Raw genomic sequence first — 16,572 nt, forward strand, 5'->3', positions numbered from 1 at the left:
ATGCACTGGTGAGCTCCGCAACATAAAAAGGCCTGGATGTCCACGGAAGACAACAGTGGCGGATGATCGGAGGATCCTCTACATGGTAAAGAAAAACCCTTTCACAACATCCAGCCAATAGAAGAACACTCTCCAGGAGGTAGGTGTGTCACTGTCAAAGTCTACAATCAAGAGAAGACTTCACGAGAGCAAATACAGAGGGTTCACCACAAGGTGCAATGAATAGGGAAAAATGCAATGCTCAATATGGCCGCTCTATCAAAGGAAGCCCCGCCTTCTGAATGAAAGAGCCAATCATTAATTGGTAAAGTCAGTGCATCACTGCAGCTGCCATTAGGAGTCCTGGTTGCTATAGAAACAGTTAGCATTCTGAGACGTGCGCTTAGGACTGCGCATGCGCACTGGCTCATCTAGCCTGAAAAATAAAGGCTGATTTATACTTCTGCGTCGGACCTACGCCGTAGCCTTTACGCCGTAGGCTATGCGTCAGTTTTCATTTATACTTCTGCGTCGTTGTCCGCGTCAACGTGAAGTACACATGCAAACCGCTAGTCAGCAGTGTCCACGGGCATGTTGCTGGTGTAACCCGCAGTACCACGGCAAAAGCCGAAGAAGAAGCGGCTCGTCGGAGAAGCATTATAGCCATGACGGCAGCAAATAAGTATCAAATCATTAAATCATTATTTAAAACTACAAAAAGGAGACAACAACGGAACAGGAGATGATGGCATTCTTTCAATCTGCACAAGGACTTGTACCACGGTAGATCAACATTGTTTGTTGCAGACAGCTACTGATGTATAATGCTATGTAGTATAATAAATGATAAGACACTTGTTCTTTGCTTTGTTTTATTTTATATAAGAAGGTGTAACATTAAAATATATTAAAGTGCACATAAACACACACAAAACTCAAGTACATATGGAGGGAGGGGTTCTTGCAGACCAATCACAGCGCTTGCGGTCTGCGTAGAATTGACGCGCTGTTAGATTTTTGGAGAGGTGCACATCAGGCTACGGCGTATGGGTGTGCGTCTATGCGTAAGCTACGGCGTAGGTCCGACGCAGAAGTATAAATCAGCCTTAAGCTTTTTTAATGCTCTTTGAGCAGAAGAAACAACATTTATGAGACGGTTGTTAGATTTCATCGGTGATGTCAAATATGAAATTTAATAGTAAGCCTGGTAAACAGATTTGGAGAATTTGATGTTTCCCCATTCAAAGAGATAGGAGCTGCACTTGCATGCCCGAGAGGCGTTTCAAAGATGGCCGTCGAGTGAAATGACTTGCCTTAAAGGGACTTAAAAAAAAAAAAGCCAGACTACTTCTGCAAAAGCATTCTTTGGATGGCTGAAATTAAGATCAACCTGTACCAAAATGACGGGAAGAAAAAAACATGGAGAAGGCTTGAAACAGCTCATGATCCAAAGCATACAACATCATCTGTGAAACATGGTGGAGCAGTGTGATGGCATGAGCATGCATGGCTTCCAGTGGCACTGAGTTACTGGTGTTTATTGATGCCATGGTAGAGGACAGAAACAGCCGGAAGAATTCTGAAGTATATAGGGATATACTGTCTGCCCAGATTCAACCAAATGCAGCAAAGTTGATTGGACGGCACTTAATAGTACAAATGGACAATGACCCAAAACATACAGCAAAAGCAACCCAGGTGTTTTTGAAGGTAAAAAGTGGATTATTCTGCAATGGCCAAGTCAATCTCCTGATCTCAACCCGATTGAGCATGCATTTCACTCGCTGAAGACACAACTAAAAGCAGAAAGACCCGCAAACAAACAACAACTGAAGTCAGCTGCAGTGAAGGTCTGGCAAAGCATCACAAAGGAGGAAACCCAGTCTCTAGTCTGGTGTACCAGACTTAAGGCAGTCATTGCCTGGCAAAGGATTCTCAACAAAATATAAAAAATGAACATTTTATTTATGTTATTTATTTGTCTAAGTACATTTGAGCCCCTTAAAATGGGGGGACTGTGTATAAAAATGGTTGTAATTCCTAAGCATTTTATGTTATATTGTTGTTCAATACCTTGAATTAAAGCTTAAAGTCTGCACTTCAATTTGATCTTGATGTTTTATTCTATTCTGTTGGCATACAGAGTCCAAATATATATGGACCTAACTGTATATGAATGACAAAAACAGTTTTCCCATCGTCCTTTCATATAAAGCAGGTAGAGAATATCTGTATACATTTTGTTTGCAAACTTTCTATCAACATCCTCTTTTCCTTGTCATTAATGTGAAATACAATCTTCTGTCACCTTGTACAAGCACATGTTGACTTGTTAACCTGCTGTGCCGGAGGGACAACAGACTGAGAGGCTATTTAGTTTCACCTGTCAGTCTTTTGTAGCCCAAGAGAACATCTGGTTTGGATCTATCTGGCTTGTGCAGTGGAGCAATGTCTGTTTTACAGTAACATACAGGATCAGCTGAACATGAGACGGGCAAAGTCAAATATTTCTCAGAGCAGCAAAACTGCTGAGTGGAAACAGGGAAGAGAATGCAGACAAAAAACTGCTAATATGGATAATAGACTGTGATATGTGTCTGCACTTTTCTGAGCCTTGCCTTTTGACACCAATATTGGGCTTGATTGAGAAGAATCCAGATGGAGGTGAAATGTTCTCCAAGGGCACATTGACCTCAAGGGACCATGAACGACTAGGGTCAAGGTTCAGGTTAAGGATCAGTTAAATAGGGGTTTGAGTTTTGGTTAAGTCTATTAAGAAATTGACATTTGCTAACCTAGAAATAAGGGTTAAGTGATGTAGTCAAGGATTAACTATAGGTCAAATGGCACACTGAGTTGTTCAGCCTTTAATTTAGTTTAGAAGACTGATGCCAGATTTGATCAAGTAAATCAAATGTGTGTTTCACTGTGGGTCATTCCAAGGAAAATACAAGTACACTGTTAAATATGACAATGCCCAATTCCCACTGATTCCAGAACAGTGAAATTGCTACTTGTACTCAGTGTTGCTCTGAGAGTGGTTGCACTCTGGGGCAGCTGTAGGATTTATGGACGGCTCATAAAAACCATTCACGGATCATCGATCTAGAAGGTGTTTGAGATGAGATGAGAGGTGACAGAAATCAGCACCCAGACAAAATGCACATTAGAAACGCAGAGCTAAGTATTATGTTGAGCTTGCTCGAAGCACTGCATAGGACTAGCTTTGATTAAAGTGTCCAAAAACTATGAAATATGAGATGAAAATACCAAAAAGATGAACTTTCCCTTGTCTGCTGATATCATAGATTTTACTACATGGCTGTTTCAAGGTGAAATGTGCCACTTCTGTGTGCCCATGGACTAACCGCCTATTGTCAAACCACTCAAACAAACAATGTTTTGAAAATGCAACATAGTCAAAGTGTTAATGGCCCTGTTCCTGGCAGATGTAAAAATAGCAACAAAACGAAACTAAACAAAAAGATAAAGAAAAAAAAAAAAAAATCACAAACCTTATCAAAACCAAACCAAACCAAACCAAACCAAAAACAACAAATCAAACCAACAGAGGAAAAAACAAACAAAAACAATAAAAAAAAAGAACAAACAAACCAAAAGAAAACAAAAGGAAAACAACAACACTGTAAATAACTTGATTACTTAAATTTGTAAGGGAATTAATTATTATGAATTCATTCAGGTTTTGATAGGACTCGGATTTATTTATTCATTAATTTATGAGCGACAACTGCATTCTTCAACCGAATTAACACCCAAAAATTCAGAGTGGGTTCTGTTACATATACACGATAAAGTGATAAAATAGGGGATTCACTCCTATATTTAAATGCTGTTGTCATTCCTGAAATTCTCAGTATTCTGAATTAATTAAAAACTGATGATCGGCCTATGGAGAGAAAGAGAGAAAGTGTGTAGAGAATGTCAGTGCCCTTTAATGTCATCCACCGCTGTCTGCTGATGAGCAAGACATGACAGACAGAAATAGAGAGGAGAACGGGGACAAGTGGATCTTTTTTTTTTTGGCACATGAGAGTTGGCACTGATGCCGCTGTGTATTTGAACAGCTGAGATTGTTTTGATAAGAGCAGTCCAGAGACAGACAGCTCACAGAACAGATGTTTGGGTCCCTGCTCCGTGGACTACTGTTGTCATCTCCCTGATCGCTCCCACCACTCTCAGCTTCCTAATATCAACAGCACATTTGGCCAGAGTACAGCGAGTAACTGATGCCTAGCAAAGAGAAAGCGAGGTGTTATCTCAAGGAACGGACTAATATTAAAGCAGCTTCAGAAATAAGATTTTTTTTTTACTGTATATAGGCATAAAACAGTAAAACTACCAGTTTGAGAGTAATCATTCCATCTGAAAACTTAAGAATCCAAACAAAATCTAACAACACCTAAACTTAATAGAGCATCATTTTACAATCGCAGAGTGGATATACAGAATGCTCATGTGCAGAAAAGAAGACAGTTTTTACATGAACTGACACATGGCCTGCAGCACTGTATGTGTCCTTGCTTTAGATGCTTTGAAAGAAATTGCAGGTGCACTTCAGTTCTGGCTGGGTCTTCTTTGTCTTAGTGCTCATGGTCTGTATACTGACACCTATTGGCATGGACTTTATGAACTGCCTACATTAACAGTCTTCTATGGCTGCATCCTAACAGAGATGCAACCTAATAAATGACTGGAAGATTTATTGATTTCAATAGAGTTTGGTGTTAATCTGTCAGGAACCAAGGCATCAGTCTTGGCATGAAGCTCTTATAAGAACTGACATACATAACACACATAATATTGGGTAACAAAGTCAATTTGTTGACTTTGTTGATTTGTTGGGTAACATAGTTGATTTTTAAAATAAATTTACTATTGTATTTAATTAATTATATTTAGAATCACCAGTTCTTTCGTTTTACCTGCCATCTGGCATTCTTTTTTTTTCAGTGTTTGCAGTGCATTTTAAGTGCTATTTATGTACACTACTGTTTTAGATTTCTTAAAGAAATTATTACTTTTAGTAAAAGTTAGAGTAAATATAGTTATAACGTTACAAAATATTTATATTTCCATTTTTTTTATTTTATTTTGAACGTTTCATTCTGAAATTCTGATCAAAGTTTTCACAGAAAAATTAAGAAGCAAAATTGTTTTCAACATTGATAATAATAAGAAATGTTTCTTGAACAGCAAATCATAGGGTGACAATGAAGACTGGAGTAATAGATGTTGAAAATTTAGCTCTGCCATCAAAGCAATAAATTACATTTAAAATATTAAAGTATAAACATTATTTTACTCAAAATAGTCTATTTTTTAAATAAAATAAATTAATAAATAAAGGCAGCCTTTGTGAGCATAAGAGACTTCTTTCAAAAACATAAACAAATCATACTAAATTCCAAATGGCACTGTGTGTTTAAAAAAGTTGCAGCCTGCACCTTTAATGTTTTAAAGCCTGTGAATGTGTACGTGCTTTTTTGCACGTGTGTGAATAATAGTTGCCGTTCCCCAGTCAGACAGCTCATAAGTGTCATAAATAGTCTTTAGTCTATCTCCACACCACCCACTGGAAGTAAATACGGCACATTAAAACATTACATCTGAAATTGATTAATTTCTCCCAGCATTACAAAAACATTGGACTGCGATCGATCAGTCCTCACAAAAAGTGAGATATGCTTTTGGCGTAATGCAGGTGCTCTGGCTTCATTAGTTTTATTACATTGTATGGACGTTATATGGACACTGATGTGAAGATTTATGCTAATGTCTCACCTCTTGTTTTATAATGCAACAAGGTCATAGAGGCTGCTGCAATCAGATGTGGCACAATAGCATATCTAGCAAATGGCAGCCAGTGATTTACTTGCTTGTTATTTCACGCTTGTTGTTAGATCCTATTGTGGAACACTTTCATAAAATCCATAAATAATTTAACACTCTTGATTTAAAACTCAATCAAACAGTTATCAACAACTGAGTGCTAAGGGGCTTATTTGTGAATACAGTGTTCCTATTTAGGATAATCAGGGTCTTAAATAATAAAATAAATATATAAAATAATATAAATAAAATGATTCATATTTATAAATTTTATTTCATTTATTAATTAAAAATAAAATAATTTAAATAATAGTTGTATATATGTTTTCCTATTTAATTAGATTTTTTTAAAATCCTCAGAGAACAGTTGCTCTGGTGCAGCAGATGTTGTTTGCACCTGAAGTGTTCTAGAGGTAACAGTAAGGACAGCTCAGTCAATGAAAGTTTCCCCACACTTCAGTCTAGATATTGAGCACAGCAGGTCTAGCACACTCTTAGCACTCAGTATGTTATTCCAGCAATTAGCAGTTATCTGGTATGATTCAAATTATATCGCAGCTATTTAAAAAAGTCTAACAGGCTTGGGCGTATTTTGAAAGCACGTCCAGATTTCCATGCATATGTTCCCAGAGCTCTTTTCCAACACACTCTTCCAACACAGCCGCACCATGCAGATGTATGCGGCGCAAGATAAAGGAACCATCCAATAAATAACAGATCGCCAAACATTTGCTTGACTTTTATAAGAGGTCAATGATTGCAGATGGCATTTAAAAGATTCTTGAAAAAGTATGCATCTTTGAAAATAAGTGAAAGACGCTCTAACAGGGCCAACTTGAAGAAGAAATCTCACTATATTATCAAAATATATTAAATCAATTCAGCTGGCATGCTATCAGCTTCAATCACACTCTGGTTAAATGAGGGAAAATGACAAAGTAAAGCTGATGTCAAGTAATACCAGTTTGAATGTGTGTGATCTTTTTTATATCACTTCAACTTGTTACAACATGTACCAATGAAATGAAACACCGTGAAAAGAAAAGTAGTGTAAAATAGTCAAATGCTGTCTTTATCGCTGTGGAAGATACTTGGACTACAAACATTTCCACTCTAACTGCAACGGTCAATGTGAGAGAACCGCTCAGGGCCAGTGAAGGCATCCATCCCCAGCCTGTGCTTACCAATCAACTTAGGCATGAAATGTGATGATGGCCCTGCGCTTTGGTCTTGCTGCTTAACCAGCCAATATTCACCCGTATATTATGCAATTACGCTAAATGGAGTCTACACTGTTACACCAGATGTTGTTTAATAAATCTCTGAATGAGGAAATACCTTTAAATTCATGGTTTCCACTGTCTTCTATTATTTAAAAAATGCAAAGGCTGAAGAAATTATTGTGGAATAAACTTAAGTGATGAGACATCACAATCTGCAAGTACTGAGGGGCACATATTTGGAAGTAATGTAGTGGAAGGAAACAATTCAAAATATATGTCGATAACATCTGTAAAATAAGTAAATTAGCCAATTTTGTTTAAATGAAGGGTTGTATACATTAATACACCTTTGATTAAATACTTAATATGTCTTTTAAGTACACTACCGACCCTTCTTGGCATTGAGTGTACAATTTTGTGACAAATCACCCCATCTATGCTATTTAACTGGAGATGACCTCCTTAAATGTGCTGATCTTTAATGGGGAGGTTTTCACCTTGGGGGAATGTATATAGTCATCATCATGTTGAAAAATACCTAACATTGCAGGGAATGTGAAGAGGGTAGCTTCTTCTGTTTCAAGATTTTGTATTACATCACTCAACAGTGTAATAATTCATTACAGCATTGATAAAGCACAACTCGCTCACACCTTCAGCAGTCAAATATCCCTATATAAGAACTTCACAAGCACAGAACTTCACTGTGGGAACCAGGCACTTCTTACTGTACTCCTCCCCCAGCCATGCCACACCATTTTGGATGCTTTTAGATCCAAAATGACTGACTTGATCTTGTGAGATCAGAGTATGGATTCCCAGAAGTCTGTATTATGTAAATATGGGCATTGGAAAAGGCTAAACGAGTTTATTGTGCTTTAGCTACTGTAGGTAGTTCCAGTTTTAGACAACAATCATACATTTAAAGACAAGTTGCAAACAGTTATTCTTTTCATAACTTTTGCCAGCCTTTTGTCACAACTTTCTGTGTTACTTTTGCTACATGTTCATACTTAAAACAGAAACGAGAAAAGATTAATTGCTGAATTTAAGCTTCAGAGGGGGTGTTCTCATTTATGCTTATTTGAATTGATTCAATTTAAATATAGTAGGTAAATAACTATTGAATATCTACAAGCCTATCATTGAAGGTACCCACCTCCACCTGGCCCTGCAGAAGCTCCTCCTCTTCCTCTGGAGCCTCAAGTGCCACCGTAACAGATGCAAACGGACGGCTGGCCATCTGCTGGCGCTCTCGCATTAGTTGCTGTAGAAAGAAAGAAAAATAAAAATAAGGTAAAAAAAAAAACATAAGTTACATAAATTTGTTTAATAGACATAATAAAGAGTATATTCCTTGTGCTGGATTAATGGAAGGAATATACAGGGGTTAAAACAAGCAAAAAACAAAAAAAATGGGCCAGAACTTTTTTCCGGGGGGCGGGCCGGGGCAGCAGTGCAGTGACTGTGGCAACTTTAACATTTGAAAGGATACAATGGCAAAATTATCACTTTCCTTTTTCAAACTGATTTTTTTTCATGAATATATGGTTGACCTGAAGAATATACAGATACTCGGTTTCTGTTCCTGGTTACGAGGAAGACATTTACATTTATATTTGGTGTTTTAGTCCATCTCTTTTGTCTATTTTCAATCACTCTCCTGGTGTCTTTTTTTGAGGAGGGTCTATGGGCGGGTGTATGCAGTGGTAGGGCTGTGACGGTCGCCGTGACAACCGCGTCACCACGGTGATCACTTGCCACCGCGGTTGTCTACTGCCACCAGCGATAGTGCACGTGACGTCACACACTCTATAACAAGCATAATACGAAGTTTTGTATACAAGTGTAATAACAGTAACAGTTGCAAATTGTTTTCCGTCTTGTAGGCAGGGTGTATTTAACTTTCTTATTTAGGATGCTTTCTTGTTTAACTGTATTATTTCTTTGATATTTATTTTAGTGTTTTGCAGGCTGCGTATTCACTGACTGAAGTGCTAAAATAAACACGAGCTGAAGAGTTAAATCGGGTGTGTTAGATGTGTGAGACAGTGCTGGGCTGCTACAGGACAGTTTTGAAAACCATTTCAGAGACATGTTCTTAAATGTGACTCATATAAAATATATTACATGCATGCACAGTTTTAAGGCAGCTTTAATCGCCTTTTTGGTAACTTCATGACTTAACTGACCACGGCATTGCATGCACGTAGTTTATTTCACGCTTTGATATGAAAGGATACAGGCTACAGCGCGCCGGCGCCTTTGTGCGTGCAATTGAAGAGCACGCGCTTCGAGCACAGTACCGTAGCCGCCTAGCGCTGAAGTGAAGAGGAGCGCGCGTCTGAAACATCTCCCGTTCTCAGTCGTTCTGCGACTGAATAAATGCACTTCTTGTCAAGAGAAAAAGTGACAGAAGCAGCAGTTGTGAGTGGGGTGGCCAACCCTAGCCCCGCCCCTGCGTTAAATATATATTTTTTTAATTAATCGCCGCGCTTGAGGGGGCCCCACGGCGAATGGACCGAGGGGACTGCCTTAGATAAACTTTTACTGATTAATTATTTACTGAGGTAAAAGTTAGAAGAGAAATGTGTCACAACAGATGTTTTCTCAGGCTTTTTTTAATTTGATTTGAGTCACTCGCATCTGCATCACTCACATCAGTGAGAGTCTGGATGTTCTTGTTCCAAACAGTGGTATGCATGATCACTTCTCAGGAGGACAGACATGAGAGTATGAGAGAAAGTCAAGGTGAAGGGTGGCAGGGTGCTGTGAGTTGATTCATAGGACAGTCACAGCGATGATTGTTAAAGTTGGCTATGGCTGTGTGTGTGTCACGGTCAAGAGACAAAGAAACTCACTAGCAGAGCATGAATGGTTTATGCTCCCTGACAAGTCCATCAGGAGGTGAGAAGGACATTGTGGTATTTCTCACCTGAGCTTGTAAACGGCCCATAAAATGCATAATTAACCTACACATGCTGTAAACAATGCTCATCTGGGACACATGATGTTGTATGTTTGTTTCTCTGTGTGTACGAGACTGATAGGCTTAGTTAATTCAAAATAAATGTATTATTCTTTACCATTTTTTGTTTGAACATGCTGCATTCTATACTAGAAGAATGTATTGAAGCTTTTCAAAAAAGTAAATCCAACTTTTTATCCCACAATAATGACTTTGTTCTCAGAATTCTAAGTCTGCATCTCACAATTCTGTTTTTTATTTACTTGAAATTACGAGTTTATATCACAATTCTGACCTTACATCTTGCAATTCTGAAAAAAAAATTAATAATAATAATAATACAAATAATTGTTTGATAAATCGCAATAACCAGGGATGCATGTAGTGTGACCCATTATAAATATTAAAAAAATAATAGTAATAATAGTATTATTGCACTTTGTTAATTTTTTTATAATAAAGAAACTAATAAATAAAATGTGACAATACTATTATATTTTAAAATAAACCGTATTAAATAAAATACAATTCTTTTATAGCACACTTAAAAATATAATGCTAATATTCACATTCACATCTTTTTTAAATAAATTCTTTTATGTAACTTTTACATTTTTTTTATATGGATTATCATTATTTTCAAACCTAAAATCAGCAAGCTTTTATTTTGGCGGGTTGCGGTGGGTTCCTGTGGTGAGAATATGCTTGTATAAGAATGCTATGAATTGAAAGACAACAGTCAACAATAAAGATCACATCAGAAATCACAAGTCTGGAAACTAGGGAATATCTGCGGTAGCTTTTATGTCACAGAACAGAGCAAATGAAAACTGGTATTTCAGAGAGAATACACTAACAATTGCTTTTTTATCACATGAACTCACACTCTTCATGCTGTGTACACAGAATGTGTATCACACAAATCCATATCCACAAAAGGTATAAACAGCAGTTCTTATGGGAGATGTGAGTCTCTAAATGGGAATGATTCACATTATGTGAGGCAAAACACCAATAAAAAACAATATGAATGCACATGCAAACACAGATATTCAACCAATTCTGTGTCTAAGTAGGAGACACACTAAAGTCAGTTATATTTCATATACAGTTCTTAAAAAACACACACAAAGATGAATATAATGATTACTGTAATACCACCATCAGAACATCAACGTAATTTTATAGAATAAGTCTTGCTGGCTGTGCATTGATTCCTTCCTGACAACAATGTAAAATAAATAAGAGATGTTTAATTGTAAGAATAAATGCAAAGAATTAAAATTTCATCTAGAAAATTGTTTGATAGATACTAAGACTTAATGTACAGTCAGTTTGGTCATTGTCACAGAATAAACCCCCCGATAAAAGGGTTTTTATCATCCTTAATAAGAAGATTCTTCTGTGATAATAACTGGCTCACTGTATTTTATCCAGCTAATTACACAGCTACTTAGCAAATAAATAAATGGACATGAAATATTGATTTGGTTTGAAATGATTTCATTATGCGAGATGAAAGAGACTGTGGAATGATATGAAAGATATAAACAAGAAAAGTACAGTTTGTTCGTTATTGTACAAAAAAATATGCAGTTTGCCAAACCTGACCAATCAAAATCAAGTATTAAGGAGCCAGGTAATACATTATACACTGACAGTATAAATGCCTGCATATCAGCTGATTTATCTTTCTGAAGAAAATACAAATATGCAGAAGTAAAGAATACAGCATATTAGATTAAATACAATCCACTTTTAGGAGTAATTAATGATAGCTGACTTTTATCATACTTTTACATGAATATCACACACAAGGTTTTTTGGTAATGGTTGAACTTCACAGCTTCCAGGCTGGTTTACTTAATCAATGACATTTCCCCTGGGTTCATCCTGATTAATGTTTTCTGAGGCTGATGTAATAACTCAAACCTTTAATCAACCAATTACCCAATAATACACACATGCAGTCTCACTGCATTCAAAGCAGCTAGATAAAAAAAAAAAAAAACTACAACCCAATAATTTATATATTTTTTATACGTTTTTATGAGTCATTAAATCTTTCATTCAACTGATTCTTTCAAATACCCCGATTCATTCAGCAATAAAACACCATTGCTGCCATTGCTGAGACACAATTGTTATTTTGCTTTGGTTTTTTAGTTTCAATAAAATTAACCTTTCCAGAAAACCATAATTTTACATAACGATTCTTCTTTGTGCTCTACCATTTTAATTTCAAGAACACAAAAGTGCATAAAAGCCAAAGTCATGAAATTTGATTTGACTGCTTTTATGATTTGCTTATTAAATCTTTTTTTCAACAATGGGATTTTAACTTAAGTTCATTTCCTGATTCTGGGAAGAAAAACACTTGGCACTGTAACATCTCTTTATAGACTGCAATATAATTATTTTATTATAATTGATTATGTGTGTAGCAAAGGCATCCGTTATCCATTGCCTGTAAGCATGCAAGACAGAACAAAAGCATACACCTATGAATAGGCCCTTTCTGAACACAAATTGATAGAATGGGTACCACAGTGACCCTTCTAGCTTAGGTGACAATAGCACCCAGGCATAGGTCTATAGTGGGTCGTTGTAAACATCCACGATGCCTTTCTTCAGAATGGTGCACAATAACTCTGGCCGATAAGAGAGTGTAATTTCCGGCTCATTCCAGCACGGTTTTAACAGAAAACCCTGTTTACTTTCCAAGCACAGACAGAAAATTAAGCTCTTTTGTCACCATAAAAACAAGGTGTCTCACAAAAACAGGACACACTCTGTTTTTATTCAATAACATCTGAAGGACCAAGTTGCTTTGCTCCTAAAGCATCATAATTGTGGTCTGTTTCCTCAAGCCTTTTTGTAAACTGGCAGAACACAGACTAAAAGCTCATACAGAACATTTACTCCATATGACGGACTAATTGCATAATAGCTTCACAATATATCATTTATATCCTATTGCCAACTGCTAAATGACTATGCTGGATTACACAGCCTTGCACTTCAGCAAACTTACCAAAGTTCAAAAGTTTAAGGTCGGTAAAATTTTTAAAATGTTCTTAAAAGTCGATTTATGAGAGGAAAAAAGCATAATATTGTAAAATATCATTATAATTTAAAATCGTTTTTTTTTCTATTTTAATATATTTAAAAATGTAATTTATTGCTGTGATGGCAAAGCTGAATTTTTAGAAGCCATTACACCATTGTTTAGTGTCACATGATCCGTCAGATACCATTCTAAGCTGCTGATTTGGTGCTCAAGAAACTTTTCTAATTGTTATTTTAAAAAAAGTTGTGCTGCTGAAACGGAGATACTTTTTAACTTTTTGTTGTTGTTTTTTTTTTGCTGAATAGAAAGTTCAGAATAACAGCATTTGTAACATTAAAATACATTTCTTGTTACTTTTGATCAATTACATGCATCCGTGCTGAGAAAAGTATAAATTTATTTAAAAAAAAAAAGAAACAGAAAGTACTGACACCAAACTTTTGAATGGTAGTGTATACTAATATTTTTTTAAATATATAAGTTTGTATAAGTTGTTTAATGTGTTACCAGAATGACTGTACTGTGTAATTACCCAAGTCTGTGAGATAGCACTAGCATAATTCTATAGTTTTATAATTAAACTAGCATAGATAATTCATAACATACAGTACATTAGCTTTAAGAAAATTTTTAATATGTCATTAATTTTATATACAGAGTAATATATAAAGAGTGACTGGATGGCAAAAAAATGTCTGGTCACTATAATTTAATACTTAAAATGTTCCATACAAATCCAGTGAAAAGCCACAGCCATCAAAAAGAAACAAGGTCAAGGATGGGCTTTAGGGAATCCACCAAAAGAAACCCAAAGCAACACTTTTGTGGTGCAAAAATAACATTGCAGAGCATAAATTTGTTGTAACAAAGTCACATCTCAGCATCAGCGACAACATTAGGACCAGACAAAAGACTGTTTGTAATCTAGGCATGCCATCTGACTGAGCAGCTGAGTGCTAATTAGCACCGTGTGACATTGTCATCAAAAGTGAAGGTGAGACCAACATCAGTGTGGAGATCTATGATAAACTCACTTTGATAGATCAGTAAGATCATGATCTTAGTCAATCAAAGTGGAACATAAGCAAAACCAAGACCCTCTAGACACTCAGTTGGGATGGGTGGAAGAGATGAAGGTCTAGCAAAGTACTATGAGTGCAAAGGATTCTTCGAGTTACATTAAAGCTCATAAAAACTCCCTTTATGTGCAAGGTACATTGTGAATACAGTAGATCAATGGTTACAGACGAGGAGTCTTCTTCCATTTTAACAGGTCCAGTTGGGGACTTTATGTAACTCTGCTGAGCAGAGCAGAATATAAGTGATTGTCAGATCCATCTCTGCACTCATACAACCGCTTTATAAATGGGCCAAATACTTTCAGTCCAGGATCGTGACCAAGTCTACAGTTGACAGAGAAAATGAGGCAAGGAAAAAAGGGAAACCGATTGGAAAGGGAGGGATGGGGAGTGGCAGATGAGAAGAAGTAATGAAGGAGCTAAGAGCAATGGCATTCTCTCTTCTTCACTTCACTTACTCCCCTAGATAGTATGTGAAAAGAATGGATGGGGTGCCGAGCAAAGTGTAGACACAAGAGTAAATCACACTCTGTTGACATCTCACACTGCGGTGAGAGGAGGAGGAGTGTGACAATTTAGCGGTCATCATCACATCCTCACTTCACATTAACCCTCATCATCAGCGCTCTCTGACACCTCTCATCCACTGCTGTTCACAGCTCAATGTGTGTGTGTGTGTGTGTGTGTGTGTGTGTGTGTGTGTCAGTGATGCACGAAATTCAGAATTTAAGAACTGGCTGCCATTCCACTGATTCTTGAGTGCTGGAACAAAATAGCCAGAAGAATTGAAAAATAAAGAAATAACAGCAGAAATATAAATATATAACAAACAAACAAATAACTGATAGCAAAATATGATAATATAATGAAGTAAAAAAATATATATAAATACATAAATAAAAAAAATTCATTTGATAATATAAAATAAATAAAATATTAATGATGCAAAACTGTGATAATAAGTAATATGGTAATATGAAATGAATAAAAAGCAAAATACAATTACTAAAACTAGAAAAACAACATTAAAATTGAAAAATAAGAAATTTTCACACGATAATATAAAAAACAACAAATATATAAAGTGGAAATATAATAATATTAAATAAAGTAGAAAAATAATATAATACAGTAATATAATTATATAATCATTTTAAGTAGTAATATAAAAATGAAGCAAAATGTGATAAAATAATAAACCTGCAATATGATCATAAATATCATGAATTAAAAGCAGAAATGTGATAAAAAAACGTTAATTAAAATGTATGAAAGTTTATTTATAAACATCTTATTTTAGACCGTATCTGTTCCTCAGCCTCATTTCATACATTCATATTGAGGTATATTATAAAACTACTCTTACAGTATAGTTATACTGTATGAATTTATTTGAAATTCATTCTATTTTAATTCCATTTATGTCTCAAACTTAAAATCTAAATTACAATCCTGTTTGTTAACTCAATTTAAACTTGGCAAATTAATTTTAAAGCTACTGGCATTTAAAAGTAATTCTCAAATCAGTTCTGAATAGCTCTCAGCCGTGGTGTGTGTTATCCTTCCTTCCATTACTTGTCATCCCTCCTTTATCACCTCCTCCTTCTAAACTGCAGAGGCAAAACAGCTCTGAGTGCAATTACTCCTCAAAAGAGCAGCCTCTCATTTCACAAAGCACTAAATCTTACCTCCGAGCCACTGGCGCTTCTCTCTACAGTGTGTTGTGCACAAACTGGTACCATTTTATTCTTAAGGGACTCACAAGCTCCCATGTGTGAGCGTGGTGTGAAAGAGAGAGAAAGAGAGAGGTATAGTCATACTGTTAAATACATCTATAGTGCTCAGTTTATCACCTCACATTTCAAGGGACCACACATACACACACACTTGAGTGACATTAAAGCTAGGTGCTAATCCTATATACATTAGTAAATGCTCTGCTCTTGGAAAGCAAACACAGCTTCATGCATTTCTTCCCCTCATCTAATTAGGGCTGGACAATATGGCCAGAATTTATATCACAATATATTTCTTAATTTCGGTCGATACGATATAATTCCGATATCGATATGAACACTATTTATCTGAAATAGAAATCTTTTGTAACATTATAAATGCCTTTATCATCACTTTTGATCAATTTTAAGCATCCTTGCTAAATAAAAGTATTAATTTCAAAAATTTCTTTCCCAAAAAAATTATAAAAATTATACTGACTCCAAGCATTTGAATGGAATAGTGTACGTTACAAAAGCTTTTTATTTCAGATAAATGCTGATATTTGGATCTTTCTATTCATCAAAGAATCCTGAAAAAATGTACTCAACTGTTTTAAATATTGATAATCAGCAAATCATCGTATTAGAATGATTTCTGAAGGATCATGTGACACTGAAGACT

The 16,572-nt window shown here is 35.9% G+C and overlaps 1 protein-coding gene across 1 annotated transcript in view; it reads right to left on the reverse strand.

The window, feature by feature from the left end:
* The window catches only part of atrnl1a (attractin-like 1a), a 271,222-nt gene that overhangs the window by 33,351 nt on the left and 221,299 nt on the right, over positions 1–16,572 (reverse strand). The window contains exon 28 of the mRNA XM_016457834.1: positions 8,215–8,322. Within this exon, the coding sequence (XP_016313320.1) occupies positions 8,215–8,322 (108 nt within the window). The remainder of the gene's footprint in view (positions 1–8,214; positions 8,323–16,572) is intronic.

The sequence above is a fragment of the Sinocyclocheilus anshuiensis genome, unplaced genomic scaffold, assembly GCF_001515605.1.
Source record: "Sinocyclocheilus anshuiensis isolate Anshui unplaced genomic scaffold, SAMN03320099.WGS_v1.1 scaffold63, whole genome shotgun sequence".
NCBI classification, from domain to species: domain Eukaryota; kingdom Metazoa; phylum Chordata; class Actinopteri; order Cypriniformes; family Cyprinidae; genus Sinocyclocheilus; species Sinocyclocheilus anshuiensis.